This window comes from Dermacentor silvarum, chromosome 6, assembly GCF_013339745.2.
Source record: "Dermacentor silvarum isolate Dsil-2018 chromosome 6, BIME_Dsil_1.4, whole genome shotgun sequence".
Taxonomy (NCBI): domain Eukaryota; kingdom Metazoa; phylum Arthropoda; class Arachnida; order Ixodida; family Ixodidae; genus Dermacentor; species Dermacentor silvarum.
The window spans coordinates 141,290,139-141,308,299 of NC_051159.1; the positions used below are offsets into that span (position 1 = coordinate 141,290,139).

The 18,161-nt window shown below is 44.1% G+C and overlaps 1 protein-coding gene across 1 annotated transcript in view; it reads right to left on the bottom strand.

The window, feature by feature from the left end:
- Positions 1-17,770, bottom strand: part of LOC119456108 (uncharacterized) — a 101,630-nt gene extending 83,860 nt beyond the window's left edge. Inside the window, exon 1 of the mRNA XM_037717710.2 lies at positions 16,816-17,770. Coding sequence (XP_037573638.1) covers positions 16,816-16,912 — 97 coding nt within the window. The 5' untranslated portion in view covers positions 16,913-17,770. The remainder of the gene's footprint in view (positions 1-16,815) is intronic.
- Between the last annotated feature and the right edge of the window lie 391 nt (positions 17,771-18,161).

Here is an 18,161-nt window from a genome sequence, read left to right on the forward strand (position 1 = left end):
CACACAATGGCAACGTATTCATCAATATAGTCTATTTACAAATTGTGGCCTTAAATTAACACACGAGATGTCATCTTTACATATTTTTCATACTGTGCCCTCTTACTGCAACGTGCTAAGGGATTCTGGCTGCAAAAATTGTGGGAGAGTATTGAATCTACCTTTTTATTTGACAGTTGAACTTATACACTCACAAATAAATAAATAAATAAATAAATAAATAAATAAATAAATAAATAAATAAATAAATAAATAAATAAATAAATAAATAAATAAATAAATAAATAAATAAATAAATAAATAAATAAATAATACAACCCAAGCCCACGGCTTCAAAAGAGTGAGCCGCGAAAGACTTAGTCAATAAATTCAGAACAGAATGGTGTAATTTAGAAAGAACATAAACTTACAGCTCAAGTAAAGAAAAAAAGAAAGTAGACAGTTTGGAATTACATACTCATGAATTAACAAAAAAAGGCAACGTACTTTACCAAATTCCAAATTACCTATTTACTTATGCAAAACTTATTTTTTTGGCGATATTACTTTTGCAGCACATGAGAACCAGCAACAGGATAAAGATTAAGCATGACACTAGATTTCTTGACGAGCATGTCAGTGTCGGTGGAAAAAAGATAACTTTGAAGTTTGAATTTTAAAGTTTATTTAGCCTGTAAAACCTTCCGCAGAAACTTTTAGCACAGTACGAGGTCTCAATGAAAAAAAAAAAAAAAAAGAAACATGCTGGTCTTGTGTATACACATTAAGGCACCACAGACAGCTAGTAAAAGTGGTGCAAGCGTAAAACAATAAAAATCGAAAGACTGCAAAAAAAAAACAAGCAATGAAATGTGAGTGCGCCCTCAGCAAGTACAAAAAAGAAGAAAAAAAGAAAAACGAAGAAAAAAAAAAGGAGAGCGAAAAAATGGCAGGCGCAAGCGACAGTTTCGCATCAATGGCTCCTGTCAAGAAGATTGCTTTGGGAGCAGCACGGGAGCAACGCATAAAGATCGCGGAGATCATTTTCCTTGCCGCCCCGCCGAAACAAAACTAATATTGACCAATATAAAGATGGGACGGCATGAATAACACAAGGCTCGGTGAAAAGCGAAGATCGATAACAGGGCTATACCAGAGTGGCTGCCCTACTTTAGGGGGCGCCGAACATAAGACTCAAATGGGCACTTGCTCTTCAAGTCTTAAACTTCATTCTGAGCAAAAGTAAGGCTCCTAACGCCCGCTGCTTTTATTTAATTTTTCATTCCACGTCACCCGCACAAATGTCTCCCTGAAAAATGAGCCGCGTCCAGCCAAGAGGCAAGATATAAACCTTGGGGATGCAAAGAACTTTAGGTAGTTTATTTTCTTTAAGTTGGTGCTGTCGTCAAGGAGGATGTTAATTAGAGTCGCTTCCTAAAAATTATGATGTATAAGTAAAGAAGAATTGCAAAATGAAGCACGTCTGAAGGATCATGAACCTCTAAAGAGCAAAAAGGAAAAAAAAATCCGCTGTAATTAGGTTGATAATCATGGCCAGAGCGCTGAAAAATGAAGTTCCAATAAAGAAAGAAGAATTACTAAGAAAAACTCCAAAAGACTACTTCCAGTTAGTTCACAGTATTATTAGGAGCAGAGTATACAAAATACAGCAGATCCAACGAGTTAGCATCTATATACAGCGAAGCTTTGTGTGAGTGCAGAAAAATTCGAAATACAAGTTTGTGTTGAGTGTTCGCACATAGTGACACGGAAGGCTTTATTCAGACATTATAGAGAGGCTAATGCAATGCCTCCGCCGCTGCCGCAGATGCGCCAAGCCAAGCTTTCCGGTCCTTTTTATTTCTTTCCCCCGAGCGGCCAACGCCGTCAACGGCGCGGCTGATGATGATGATTTATTTACACGCCCTTTAAAAGTGAGCGGTGACAAATAGTCACCTAACCTGCTAGTTACCTAGGTATGCTATACATGGTTTTCAGTCTATCGCTTTTGTATACATCTCTTTAAGCGTTTTTCTCTTCCTCAAAACTTCACTATCTACCTTGACCCGCTACCTATGTCTGTAACGGATCCGGTCATATCAATCTCTTCCCTGCTTTTTCTCCCACCAATACTCTAAACCTCTAATGCTTATCTCGACTGCTGACCGGCTGATGCTTCCGGCCACTTCAAATCCAAGCGCTTCAGGAATTCCTTCGCCTTCCATTAGGATGTGCTGAGTGGTCTCCGGATTTTTGCGGCAGCATACACATGCCTCATTTAGTTGCGAATATTTGCTCTGATGTGCTTTTGTCCTTAGGCCCGGAGGATGTGTGGAGGCGAGCGCCACCTGGTGGTGGTGCAAAGAACCCAGCGCCGCGTCGTCCACTGCGATTGGTTCGCCTATTCGGCAAGAGAACAGCCAGGCCGCGCTACCCATGGTCATAAAAACCGATGAGGTTTGTAAAGAAAAGCTTCGCTTTTAAAATGAAGCGCATTAGAACAACAATCGTAATGAGTTATCCGTGATTAAAGGCTTTTGTTTTGACGAAACGCCAGAACGTCCAATTAGTATATTTATCCTGTTTTCACTTGAGCATTGTGCTACCTTATATTGTGGGTTAAGCTACCACGTCTCTTTACGGACTATAATTTGTGACCTTTTGACAGGTATGCCCAATTTAGCGCTCGGCGTGAGAACACATCCCGCAGTCTACACAATGTTAACACCCACTTCGCACAGAAGTTAAGAACATGAAGACGTGCACCTATATTTTCTCTGCCTCATATATCACCTCAAAGAGGACGCGAGCCCCTTACGTGATAGCCATGTTGGTCCGCGCATATGTATTTCAACTCTTCGTTAGTGCTGCTTCCATAAACTTTCAGTAGACAAATGCGAGATGAAGTTAGCTGCATCGTTCAAACGTTTACTGTAAAACATTTACGTATGAATGCATGAAGTACTCTGTTAGCATAATGTTGTTCTGTATTTCGTCTTATTGTTCTTGCGGCTACTAGTTTGTAGCCTCTTTTATGTTTCTACTTATGGCTCAATTTAGCTGCGTAGCTCTAACCACTAACGGCCATAGCAGCATAAGGACATTTACCATAATTGCCTACGTCAAGGGAGCGTTACGAAAAGTAATGGCGATTAATTTGCGACTATGTTGAACGCAATATCTTCGCAAAAGCTAGATTTTGTTGAAAAATCTGCAGACACTCTGTTTCTGAAGCCCCGAATTCATATGACGAAGTCGAGACTAATTCTTGTTTTTGTCTAATGCCACCGCCGTCGAAAGGAGTAGGAAATGGCATCAAACTATGCTATCGGCTTATACTCTGCAGCTGTTCTGCGCCCGAGGTGCGTGTAGTGACCAGCGCCTCTGTGTTGCCGCCTGTTTTGGCTCGGTCTAGTCGGATGTCACATCTTTCTAGTACCGCGAAACAAGCTGGAAGGAAGTGCCAGCTTTCTATTTCAGGAAAATTTCGACCTTACGCTAAATAAGGTCAGAATTTTCAGCTTCAGCCGCTGCGGAGGCTCAATAGCAACGTACACACTTCTCAGCCGTAGTTGAGAGCTTGGCTACTAATTTGCGTAGGAATGACAACCATTATTACATTGTTTTATTACTGTTGATCCAGGTTATCACTCAAGGCATTGAGGATAGAGCGTTAACGGTAAGCGGCCTGGCACTGTTTCATCTTGCATGTCCGTAGGGCACTTCGGCTTTAAGTATATTTTTTTCGCGATAAAGGGCTCCATAACTCGCTTTTCTGTCCAGTCTTCTCAGTACTGGAGAAGGGCTTGGAAATGTTTCATGTCAGCGCATACAATTTATCACTGGCGAGCGTCAGCTAGACCCGCCTGATATACGCAGCTAACTTTACGCTCTGCACCAACTGCATACTTTCTGGCACCTGGTGCGCTCATGTCGCTTCCGTTTCCCAGAGGGGCATCATGTGGGGCGCACTGATAGACGTGCTCCATCGCTTTAGCCAGAACGATTGCAGAACACTCTAGTTATGTTTTCCGCAACGCAAGGCTGAACAACACGCCATTGCTCAGCTTTCACTTTGAGCTCGCTAAAGCTGTTCTGTGTCGGTGCGCACAATTTATTGTGCGCGATGGTCAGTGCGACACGCGTGGTGTACCAAGGATTATCCTGCCCAGTGATTGCATGAAGTCCTGGCGAGTACTTGATATAGCAACCAAATTTATTTTGAGAAATACTTTTCATTGAAAGCAAACATGAGCGCTAGATAGCGTTGTATGTCGTGAGCGACGGGGGCAAACATTTATTTTGCATGAGTCTTTTCATTCGTAGTATCTGCTTCCTTACTCCAAAGACAAGTTTTCGGGTGAAACACTGGCGCCGAACTCGGGTGTCCCGTTTCATTTTCCATAATTGTCCCTAATTTTTCTTGACATAAATATACGAAAAAATTTAGCAAGAAATGGAGCTGGCTTTTAGGTGTTAGAAAGCAAAAATGAAAAGAGAAACCACACACGATATTCTGGGGTTCTACGTGCCAGAACCACAATATGATTATGAGGCACGCCGTATAGTTTTGGGGACTCCGGAATAACTTTGACCATCTGGGATTTTTTAATGTGCACTCAATGCACGGTACACGGGCGTTCATGCATTTCGCCACCATCGAAATGCGGCCGCCGCGGCCGGGCTTTGCACCCGTGCCTTTTGGATTACCCGCGCTACGCCATGCAAGATCACTATGGTAACCAACCATTGCGGTTGATGGCAAAAGTGCAAACATTCTGCAGGGGTTCAACGACTACTAACAAGAATTAGAACACCAATAAATATTATGAAAAATTCAAGCAGAGAAAAAGAAATATAATCATGCAGCATCAGTGTTCACTAGAAAAAAAAAACAGCCTTCTTTCACACATTCTTCAGAACTTCTTTCACACATTCATACCGTTACGCTCGGTGTATGCACCTACCACATTGAAAGAGTTTTACGATGCTAGCCAACAGTGTTATGGGAAACACTGTTGAACTTTATTGCTAACCTCCCTGAACTCTTTCAGAGGAAGCAGCGCGCCGTTACACTGTGTTCTCCATATTCAAAATACCTCTTCTAACTGCAAACCAAGAGTGTTCTGTCAGGCTTGACGACGTTGTAGCGCAGTACATTGGGATAGCTATATAAGGGGCCAAACGTTCCGAATAATAAAAAAAAAGACTTCTAATTTTTTATTAGCTACTAACGCACGTAAAATGCAACCATTTTTGTCCTTCTTTTCCATACTTATTTTTTAATACGCGCAGCCTATATCGTATCTGGTGGTTATGATGTGTTTCACAAACTGCTGAAATGTCTGCGAAGAACAAATTTCTTTTAATTTTCTTTTTATATATTTAACCTTAAATGTTTGTGCATCACGTGATGCCTTTCGTGCGCACAGTTTCAAGCGCGGAGTGGTAAGTGACAAAAACAGTGACAACCACACAAGTTTAAGGACACTTATAGCAGTTTACTGCCCAAATGCCGCATTGTTGTATTCATTTTAGGTGCGAAGCACCTTATGCGGCCTGGCTGTCAGTGATGATGATGATGATGATGATGCACCTCCGTTATGGCTCGCACCCACTAAGGGGGATAGGCCAAGAATCGGGCGGCAGTGGGAATGCTAAAGAAAATTCATATTTTAAAACAAGAAAACAAGAAATGCCAAGTAAAACACAAAAAAGACAGATGTCGCACTAACCAGATTAGCACGCGAGCGAGCAGTCAGACTGACTGAAAAAGGTGAAAGTGACGAATTGTTACAATCAGAGGGAGGTAATATTAACAAAACAATTTGGAGAAATCAATTTAGGTGATATGAATGCATCTGATGTGTAGAATACAAATACAATAATTAGCAGGGTAATCGTTTTGTTTCAGTTAAGAAATTAAATACTGCGCAACACACGTCTCTGTGACTATAGCCTAGTGCTGAAGCCCCCAATGATAACAATACTGGTATGTTTAAACCTAATCCAATTTTGTAAAGTGGAGCTTCCAGTATTAACTTTCTGTGGCGTGAATATCATCTGCATGATAAAAAGTAATGTTCTATTGATTCAATTTTCTTACAGTTGTGACATAGAGGGGGCATCGTGAGACCTGCTCTATGTAAATAAAAATTCAATTGCGGGATGCGACAGCGTAGTGTGGTGTAAGTAACTTCCAACTGCCGAGAAGAGCACCACTGTTTATTCCAGCAAAAACCTAGATGCTGAAAGTCTGTAGATGGTTTCAGCGGTAAGTTGCTTAAATCATTTTGCAAACAAAATTTTCTGTATCTCGATGCAGTGACGTAAGAAGTATCCGGTAAAACAGGGATCAAAGGCCCACTTAGAGACGTTCTTGCTAATAAATCTGCCATTTCGTTTAGATATAAACCGCGGTGTCCAGGAACCCACAGCAAGTTAATTTTTTGTAAACTTTTAGGGACTAAATTGTGAAACAAGCTAAGGAGAGCTGCATTCGTTTCCGTGGAAAGCGACACACATACGGATAGAGAATCTGTAACTACGACAGCTGTTGATTGATTTGCAGGAAGTTTACGTAGCGCTAGGACAATGGCCAATAATTCTGCTATGAAAATAGGTGCGTAATCTGGAAGGCGAATAGAGAAGGACCAATTAAGAGAAGGAGAGAAAATGCCTACGCCAGCCTTCTCTTCGGACTGTGAAGCATCAGTGGCTATGATATTGTTTGTTTCCAGGTGAGAGAGGTAATCTTGTAACTGATCATTTAAATATTGGTATGGCATTAGTTTAGCATTTGAGGGGAAAATATCGTCAAATTCTATCTGGAGGCTTATTTTTGATTGACTTATTGGTTGAATGCGTTGAATTTGTACATTCAATGGTGATAGCAGTGCCTGTACGAATACGATCTGAGGGGGCGTGTAATCGCGACCAATGACTATTAAAGAATAAACTTAGTTCGTTAATAAAAATATACATAGGTCTTCTTTGAGGAGATTCGTAAATTCTTAAATACGTTTGGACTGTAAGCATCCTCAATCTGCTTTTTAAGCTTGGCATTCGTGCTTCCATATACAGCACGGTGTTGGCAACAAACTTAGGGAGTCCAAGGCACAATCGCAGAGCTTCCCTTTCTAATATTATCAGAGGTTGAATTTTATAAGCTGGGCTACCAGAAAACAAGACACTTCCAAATTCCATGATCGGTCGGACATACATTTTATATATCATAATTAATGTATGCCTTCGCAGCCCATATCGTTGATGACTGATCTTACGTAGCCATCCCACGGCACGAGTTGCCTTAGACGCAACTCTTTCAATGTGGCTTCTCCAGTTTAGTGACCCATCATACGTGATTCCCAGGTATTTAAGGCAATTCACTTGGGGAATGAACTCTTGACGATACACCATTGAAATATTAATGGGAACATCTAAAGGAAAGACAAGAAGTGCACTTTTTCTAACGTTCAGAGACATATGTATATTAGCAATCCAGGTTTCAAGCATGCATAAGTAATTTTGTAACGATTGATACAGTGCATTTAGATCATCATTCGACGCGAAAAAAGCGATGTCATCGGCATAAACGTATACATGAATGTCATGGAGCGAAGGGATGGAGCTTAAAAATATATTAAATAAAACAGGAGATAACACTGATCCTTGTGGTACTCCGCGTTTCTTTCTATACCTTGACGATGAACATCCGCTTTGAAAACAATAAAATTCTCTTTCCTATAAAAATTATGCAATCCACGCCGTGATGTATTTCGGAAACCTGTACATCTCTAGCTGCTTTATCAGAAGTCCATGTTCCACTGAATCATAAGCTTTTGCTAGATCTAAAGTCACCAATGCTGAATATTCTCGCCTACGACGTGCAAGTAGTACTCGACTCTCTAGATCTATGTGCGCACACCATATCGAGCACCCTGATATAAAGCCAATTTGACTGGGGCTAAGTATTGAGTTTTCAGCTATGTATGTCGTCATTCGGCTATTCAAAATTCTTTCTATTAGTTTAACCAAGTTGGATGTGAGAGAAATTGGTCTAATATTATCTAAATAATATCCACCTCCATGTTTTTTGAGTATCAGAATTACCTTAGCAATTTTCCATTCTGAGGGTATCCAGGCATATTTTAAAGAATAATTTACCATATTCAAAATTTCGTGCGGAGACAATTCATACAGAATTTTTATCACAGCTGTGGTAACTCCATCTGGTCCTGGTGCTGAAGAAGGCAGAGAGCGAACAACAGCCACCAATTCTTGAAACGTAACTTCCTTAAATTCTTCTAGCAGTAGTGATTTCAATTGGTATGGTGGAACTATTGAAGAAAACCTATCTTCTAGGCCCTTTCCAATATTTTCCAATAATTCGGACAATTCGCGTGGCGAGAGGACGAAAGAGTCAATATTTGCTGGAACCGGAATCATCTTTCGTGAGCGTAAAAATCTAAAAAGGGCTTTCTTGTTTTTAGAATTAGAGAGATAAGTTGATTTATTCTCGTCATACTCATGTTTGGCTTTAGCTATCGTACGCTTGAAAGATGCAGCAACGAATTGGTAATCACTCCAATTTTTCGGACATTGATTACAGAGAAGTTTCTTCCAAGCAGCTTTCCGTTTTCGGTGAGCCCGCGTGCATTCTGAATTCCACCAAAGGCTAAAAGATTTACCTGTGGCGGAGTTTAAATTAAAAGCTGAACTCTTTAAGGAACGTTTTAAAACTGCACATAGACTCATAGCCCTAATATCCTTTTGCATATTCATACGGGAGAGCATCGTAGACTTCAACTCCTTTTGAAGTTTGTCATAATTTACAAATGTGATATGTTTTCTGCTGAGGGGAATCACAGGGAAATCAATCTCAAATATAATAGGAAGGTGGTCGCTGTTGGTTGCACAGTCTATAGTTTTCCACGAGGATATAGTTAAAGATGAGCTGGAAAAAGTGAGATCTAGAGCTGATTGAGAATGGCCGCGAACAAACGTAACAACTTTTGAATTTAGACAAGAAAGGTTTTTGTCAAGAGTCCATTCCCACAGGCGTTTTCCACCCAAGTCAGTTTTAAACCCCCAAGACACGTGATGAGAATTGAAGTCACCAGCGAGTATTATGTCTTTTTTGCACGAAGCTAATGCGATGTCTTGGCATCGGGTATCCTGCACTCCTGCCGGGAAATATAAATTAACTAGGGAAAAAGGGGAGCAGTCTGGAAGTGTTATGTCTAATGCTAAAATTTCACATTCAGCAGACATACATTGATACGATATCGTGGCCTTGTGACTTAATTTTGTTAAAATCAAGAAAGCAATGCCACCACCTCTAGAAGGGCGATCCAAACGAAATAATCGATAATTTTTTAGGAAAAACTTTTGATCATTTGAGAGCCAGGTTTCTTGTAATACAATTATGTCTGGGGAAAATTCAGAAGAAATATATGATAAATCTGTAGCAGCAGAAGCAATCGAACGGCAATTCCACTGTAAGATTTTTAGAGAGCCTATGGTGAAGATAGAACGGTGGCGGAGACCGCCTGCTCTAAAATGCTCTCTTTCAAGAAGTCTTTCTTGGAAAGATTCTCTTTTACAAATTTTTTAGGTTTTGACTTAGGGGAAATTTTGGGGGGAGGAGATCTGGTGCGTTTCATACTCTTAAGTTCCATGTCTACATTCTGAAATTCTTCATAATCATCTGTTAGGGGTGCTGGTTCCGTCTCTACACGGTCCTGCGCAAGGAGAGTTAGTTACTGGGTTGGGTGACGATGTTTGGTTTGGACCTATATTTAGAATATTTGAAACTTGGCATGCTTGAACCTGGGTAGAGGCGGTGTTAATGAGCTGCGCCAGCTGACTAGACAGCATTTGTGCCAAGGACTCAAAAATAGTTGTCGCAAGACGTTCCATGGCCTTTTCTGTAGCCTTCTCTACTGCCTCTGCTATGGCCTTGGATACAGAAATATCTAAGCCAGCGGGTTGACGAGCTGTTACACCTGCATAGCCCTGGGTTCTTCCTTGAACCTCAATAAACGCTTCTCTACGTGAGCATCGCCTGCGTTCCACCACTTCAAGAATTCTCAATTCTTGCTCCTTCGCCGTGCAGTTCGAATAGTCTGCCGCGTGAGCTTCGTGACACAGACAACATTTTTCCTCCTGAGATTTACAGTCTGTGCTGTCGTGATTTTCTCCACATAGTCGGCATCGAGTGACAGACCTGCAGCCTTTTATGCTGTGCCCGTAACGCCAACATTTCGAGCACTGTAGTGGTCGTGGAGTTAGTGGCTCTACTTTGTATATTAGGGGCCATGCCTTAATTTCAGATGGACGGGCTGTTCCCGCGAACGTAACAATGACCGATTCCGTAGGCGACTTCTTGTTCTCGATAATTCGGCTGCATCGGTATACAGAAACAGCACCAGCAACTGATAATAAGTCTAATACCTCTGATGGGTCCAGGCTCGCGTCGACACCGCGAACTAAGCCTTTCGAGCAAGCAAGGTGTAATGGAATAAGCGGGCTCACCGGATTTGATGCAAATTCGGAACAGTTGAGAAGTTCTTGAACACATTCCTGGTCTGATGAGCAGCACAGAATACCACCGCGACCAAATTGACGGACCTCGGTGATCTTCTGGAAGTGGGTGGTGGCCTTTCGAAGCTCCACTTGAATGGCTTTCGGGTTTTTCATTTGAATTGATCCCTCATTGGTAGGTACTAGAGCCACAGGGACAATCCTGTTGCCACTGCTTAAAAATTTGTCTATCGGCCACTCTCGAGCCGGGAGAGAAGCTAGCCAAGGGGAGTGCCCTTGACCGGGAGAAGAGAGAGACATCAGGTTAGTCTGACTGGCTCGCAACACACTAAACGAGAAGGTGAAAAAAGAAACGATATAAAACTCAAAATAAAAACGAAAACTCCAAACGAACAGTATAATACCGCCGCCCGATACTTGACCACACCGACTTAGGACATGGTCACGTTCACTGATCCAGGAACCAGAGAAAAGGCGGTCAGCGTCCGTGGGCCCTGCTTCTTCTTCCGAATCGAACGCCCTTCGATTGATCAGCCTTCTTCTTCTTCTTCTTCTGTCAGTGTCTCCTGTCGTAATCGTCGTCGTCGTAGTCGTCAGAGTGAGCAAGCGGCTCGTGCTCGCGCTCGGCACGCGCTCGTGCCACTGCTCCCGCTTTCGTCGTCGTCGTGGTCTTCCACAGCTGGCTGCGTTGCCGCTCATCATTCCAGCGTAGAATTTCGCTTCTATTCTGTCATCATAATGGGGAGGCCGCGTTTACGGGGTTACGAGCCATTGCTTAAGGCAGTATGACCCCATTAGCAGTGCATCACTGCATGCTTCGCACCTCCCCAGGTTTCACGTTAGTGGAGTTGCATTTCGCTCAATGGGTCATTTGACACGCATATTTTTTCCTGACAGGTTTTCTGTATTTGACCATAAAATATGGCAATAACGAACAATGTGAAGGGTTCTCCACCGCTCTGATTACCTGATATCATGCTCATTGGAGCCGATTTCTTGCAATAGTAGAGGCTGACGCCATCGGCAGTCGTCTAAGCGTATAGCGTGTTTCAGAATACTACGTCAAGTAGCTCTTTCGTAAGTTCAGCAAACACCTCCTCCTAGATACGTGAGAGTACTTCTCGTATGATAAAACCACCTATACGTTTTCAACCTAGCATACATGCATTCGTGGGACTGGCTCATGACATGCAGTCTAAATTAAAGTACTGATCAAAGAGTCTCGCACATCAGTTTCTAAAGGTTTCCCAGAATATTGACACTGTATTGCACTGCTACGGAATGAAATTCCGTGTAAACTTTTTTTTTCATCATATTAGTGTCTGTAACTGAGAACGACAGCGATAGTTACTGCTACATAGGCACGCCTGTCTCCATCAGTATGCGAAGTTTCCGTACTGTGCATGCCACTACGTGAACGCCAGCCATTTGAGCTGCGCCGGTGGATACGCCATATTACCGTGTAACCAAAGAGATATTGTGACGGCTTTGAAAACACAAACGTTCACGGCTTCACAAACTTTCAGTACGTCAGATCAGTCACCGTATTTTCATATTTATGTTATTTATTCTTCATCCCTCTACACCTGCTCCGTGTGCTTTAATAACATGCAAATATGATTCTGGGTGTGCACTCAGATACGAGACTTAAATCACGTAGTCATAACGAAATGTTGGCTGTAGTTACTGAATAAACACGCAATTTCATCTCAACTAAAGTTCTTTAATGTATTTTTTGTATTTTTTGTTTTTAAAGTGCGCTTAACGTGCGCGAAAAGGATAAATGCGTAGGCGTAGCTCTGCATGCGATATGGCGTGCAATGCTGTCAATGCTTGACTACAACAATATCGCGCAGTTTAAGTCTTGTTATGCCTCGCAAGCACTTAAGCACTGCCATTAGGTGTAACACGTGAACCTTTGGTTGAAGGTCTTCGTATTCAGGAAACATACAGTCACGTTATGAACTGTCGGTTCAACACAGTCACGTTCCATGAGGTACTCCACATGTATGAACAGATCTCCGGTGAAATTCTGAATATTCTGCACCATTTTCATCATACGTTCCGGCCTGAATAGGAGGAGGAGGACGATATACTTGTACCGGCTGATCTAGTCTTCAAAAAAATAAAAAATAAAATAAAAGGAATGCTGGTTATTCCTCGACCTGAGCCTGAACTCCAGCACCCTCTTTGGCGGCACATCGAGCCTTCTTTAACTTTGACCATTCTGGGCGTTGAAAACAAATAATCGATTCATCCCTTGCAAGCAAACTGCCCTTCTCTAGATTTGCTTCCTACAGGATTCCTCTGACTTGGTTCTCACTTACGGCTAAGTGGAAGACAAAATTCCAATGGCAACATTTTACAGAAACATAACAGGAGCATAAAAGTAGCGGCAAGAGATCTTTTAGTCCACTTTCATTTCGCCTTTTCTTCATTATGTTCCACGTTTCCATTTTAGTTACAGCTAATTATCCCTATGCTTTCCTAGGCTTCATTGTCCGCTGGTTTTATATGATCGTGATTGAAAATTGAGAAAAAGTCAGGTGAGGATCGCAAAAGATTTCTCGGCGCACTGTACACTACCGAGGCTGCATGCTGTCCTGCCTGGGCTCTGCCTTCCTGTCTGAGTGTCGCTCAGTACTCACTGCCCATGGCGTCGACCTCGTGCGGGAGCCCGACCACGTGTTGGCGGAAGCACCATGGCTGTCAATGTTTTCATAGTTTCCGCAACACAGCCACCACGAGACCACTCGTGGCAGCCAGTGGAATAAGCGTGGGTCACTGGATCCGAATGACGTCGACCGGTCGTTGTGCAAGCGCCGAAAAAGCTAAATAAGAAGAGCTCTGTCATCGCGCCGTACGGCGACAGGTGTCGTTGCTTCGTATTTGGCGACATTAGTTGCCGTTGCCTTCAGACCTACTGACATACCCAAAGATTTTACAGAAACTGCTTCACGCGCAATAAACGCCTGTCTCGTGATCTCTTTCGTAAGAACCACAGCACGTTCTCGTACTTGGTGCGCCATACCAAATACATCACTACCACACGAAGTATGCTGAGAGGCTAATGGCGAGCCTGGGACAGCAGAGCAAGATCATTGTAATGAGAATAAATTATTTCGTCTTCAGCACAGTAGCAAAGCAACACGATTGGTTTAGTTTTCATAACAGGATGAAATGCACGGTATTGTCAGACTGGTTTCATGCACAGACACTCTTGAGAGAAGTTACCACGCTTTACGTTGCATCATTTTAGGCCATTGTGCTCCACTGGCGGTGAGCGTAGCAAGTAAACTAAACGACAACCCCATAGGCGCCATAGAAGATGTTGCCCAAAGTAAGTGTCGCATCTCAAGTTTCTCTGTTTAAGAATGCAGTGGGAACCTCATTATATACACCCCGACTTTGAAGCAAGTGTGTCCACTCGCTTCTTCCGTGTCCTCTGTTTTCCTGGTAAACTCTTTAAGTATTTTTAGTTGTTCACGCAATAGTTTGGCACCAATACCCTCCCCCTTGTATTTAGTTTTTGCAGTGTGCAGTGTGCATTGAATTACAGTTTAACATCACTGCCGGGCTTCGCGTGGTTTTCTTTTACGTCGGACTGTTTGCACAGTTTACTTGTGTAGAAGCCTACAAACGAGCTCAATTGAACCTGTCCACTGGGATTTAAACAGCAATCAAATAGCGATTATTTAGTCGTTATTTCCTCTTAATCCACATAAGTACCATGTATAGTAAATCTTCACGAGAAAGGGCAGGAAAAAAGAAAAAGAAACAGCTGAATGATTTTCACTTGCTGCAGGATGCACTATATTGTACTCAGAGGCTGACGGGTTGAAATCAAAGTGGAAATGTCAGACACAGAAAGAAGACAGAATGAAACTATGAATGCGCAGCAGGAAGCAGCTTTTTCTACTGAACTGCATATGCCGAAGAAATAGAAACGCGCGTGTTTAAACGCAGCAGGTAAAATAATAAATGAGCGCATGAAAGGAGAAAGCGAGAAAGCGAGAAAGCGAAGCAATCGAAGCGCACGTCTCTCAATGAAACGCCTCGGTAAGCGTTTTCCGAACAGCGTACCAGGGAGCAGCAAAAACAGAAATATGAAAGAGATTGAAAAAGGAGGGAAAAAATGTGGTTGATCCCTCTTATATAGGAATCGGTATAGAACACGAAAGTGAAACGTGTCTTCACAGAAGTAGTGTAATGTTTATTGCACATTGATATATAATGTCTATTGGTGTTTTGTGGCTAAAGCGCCCTTAGGCGTTGATGCACCCACGCTGACGCCTGGTGGCACGTCTCCTCCATCACGACTACCAACGTCGATGACCATGAGCAACCGTCGTGCATATGGAAGCTGCACTACGCTGCACACGCTAGCACAACGCGAAAGACGAAGCACGTAACTGACACACTAATACAACGCGCAAGACAAAGCACGTAACTGAATCGTCACCGAGTCAAATCAGCGCGTACAGCGCGTCGTAATTGCAGCCTCCGCGATCAACTTCAGAAACATTTTCAGAGCTAATTGCGGAGGCCACGCTCCGCTGTGCTGAGTACGGTGAACACCACCTAGGTGGCGTTGGTAGTGCTTCTTGATGCCAGCGTCCCTTCGAATGCTGGCATCGAGGCGTCGTAGTGCTGAGACCACCGAAGCGTTCACTGTCGGTGCGCGTTAAGGCCGAAATACATGGAGTGAATAACCGGCGTCCGAGCGAAGAACTTCGTCGGGTGGCGAACGTCCGACGGCCGGCGTCAAGAAATTTGCCGTCCGCAGCCGATCTGCCTGTCCAAACATTTTCGTCGGGCGAACGCCGCCGCCGGAAGCGTCTAGCGCGCAGCGGTGGACGACAGCCAATCAGGAGGCACTAGTTCCGGTCGCAATGCATGCTGGTGTTTCGCGCGCGCGCGCCTTTTCGCGTCGTCTGCAATCGCGTTGGTGTTGCCGTGTCTGCATGTCTCTGCACCGATTGAGTAGTTCCTAGTATGATCTCTCAGGAATCGCGTTGTATTTGTACATCCCATATCCGCTGATCTGCGAGGAAACAGACAAGCAGTGCAAGCTCTCTACAACAACCTTCAACAGAAATCTTCTGATCTCAGAGGCCACATGCTGTCGTCATGCCTATCTCCCGACTTCCCCGATAGATGGCGCTGGCATCGGATATTTCTTTCGCTAGGCTTAGACGCGTTCGAAACGAGAAGCGATCTCGAAAACTACTCAAGGTTATCCATAATACTCTGTCGTCGAAGCGGCCTGAGACTAAGCGAAAGCCGTTTACGCAGTCATTTGCTTCCAACTAAGTGAATTCTACAAGGACAACGCCAAATTCAGTTCGAAGCGGGCGGCCGGGACCGCCGCCAACACGGCGGCCAACGCGCGGCGGCGTTCGCCGCATGTATTGCAACACAGCAAACATCCTGCGTCGTGTCGCCGCGTCGTTACTTGACGCGTGAAGTTCGTCGAGAAAGTTCGCTCCATGTATCCCGGGCTTTAGTGTCATAATGCAGTACTTCTCTTTTCTGCTCGTAGGCGGCGGCACCGCCCCGAGCAAGAGCGCGGGTACACGGAGGAGTGTTAGATATATAAGGCGCGTCTGTGTAGCTCTCTGCAAATGCGTTTGTGGCGCAATGGGTTAAACGCTCGGCGATCTATCGTCGCGGACCGAGAGGTCGTGGGTTCGATTTCCAAATTTTGCATGTTTGTGGAACTTTTTCTTCTGGTTTCTTTCTTTGTATTATGTTCTATGACGTATTTCCGTCACGGAAATACGTCATAGAACATAATACAAAGAAAGAAACGAAAGTGAAGTCTTGGTGGACCCCGGCATAAAACACTTTCGTGTTAAAAAGTCACCACAAGGGCGAAAGGATAATCTGGCACGTTGTAACCACTGAAGCTCTCTCTTACATTGATTACAACATAGGGTACGACCGCAAGTGCTTCTTCATACAGCGTGATTGCATGTGCCCCAGAATATGAAACCAGGGGGAAGTTGCGACCCTTCAATGCCCGATGTTATGCGTCTCTCGAGGTAAAACCACGGGTACACAATGAAATTATACTTTGCTGCAGATGATTTTTTTACCAACTTTTTCGACGACCTAATGTAGGATGATGCGGTACTTACAATTTTTACCCAATTTATAATTTGTAACGTGACATGTTTTCTCTCCGTTTCAACATAAAGCCACAGACTACAAAGGTAAGGCGACAACCCCGTACCGCTTCGCCTTGGGCCGAAAGCGAACGCCTTGACAGAACCGCGTAAAGGCTCTTACCTTGGAGCGACAAGCAGCTGATCGTCCAGCAAAGAAGCCACCAGAGTGCCCTTGACTCGGACATAACCTGCCGTGCACAGGGGGAGGTCTTTTGCATCTACGCACAAGAACGTACACAACTCCAGGAGCGCAATCCTCCTCGTGACGGTGACAGGCACTTTTCTAAAGCTCCGCGCCGCGGCGACAGTCCACGTGGAAGAACGGCTCGCACGACGACCGGCTGCAACGGCACTACACAGCCAGGCAAGGGGTATCCGCGCGGAGGAAAGGCGCACTTCACAATGCCGTTCAACGCAGTGTCACGTCCCAAATCGATGATCGCAGGGAACAAACTGCGGAAGCAGTCTCAACTTCAAACAGTCGTTCACCAGGAAAAAATAAAATCACGGTGGTCAGCGGCAGATACAGCGTTGCTTCCGAAACCGTAGTTACGGAGTGCGCGTTGAGTAGTGGGAATGTAGAGGGAAAAAGCCTTGGTCCTGCCTCGAGATCCGGTGATGCTCTGAAGAAGTGTTCCTATTGCCAAAAAACAACAACCGGAAAGGGAAGCAAGATTATGGCACAATGTCCCCTTTCATAAAGTGTCGAAACTCCGGCGCCTTGACCTTCCGAGCGTCACAGAATGTCTTCCGGAAACACCCGACCACTGAAGAGTTCGCGGAGAGTACTCCGGCAGTGAGAAAAGCCGAGTAACGAGGGGTAAAAAAGGCAATGCACCTGTTTAGTGAGGTTGATTGGCTGACCAGAAGCGTTTTTTTTTCTGGCAGCGAAACCTGACTGCGCGCGAATTTCAGGCTGCAAGCGAGCGCCAAGCGAGCTTGGCTGAACCAGCACCGACTTCAGTGACGGCGTCGTCGTCGAGAGATGTGAAAGGAGGCATCGCGTCGGCAAATAAGTTTCGGGAGCAGCGCGCTTCGAACGGGGCGTTTCGCTCCTCTGGCTCCGTTGCGATGGGAGGCCGACGAACGCCGCCAGCGAAATCCGTTAGCCTCGGCCGTTGGCGCCGCGCACTGACACGGGGCTGGTTGAGGAGGACAAAGGGCGCGAAGAGAAAGCCGATCAGGCCGGCGCCTGGCGCCATCCAGTGGAGGGTACGGGCTATGAGCTGTGCAAACCACCAGTTTTGTTCCGAAAGATGAACTTAGTTACTTTGCTGTAGTAAGAATGCGGTTACCCAGAGAACAGCATTGGTTGTATTCTTCCGTCGACTCCGCGTTTGTTATGTAGCAAAATGTTTTTATACAGAAACCCATAAAAAATGATTTAGATTTTTTAAATTATGAAGAATATTTAATGAAGAATTGTCTACGCAGCAACAATCGCCAGCATAGTTTCATTAAAATGCA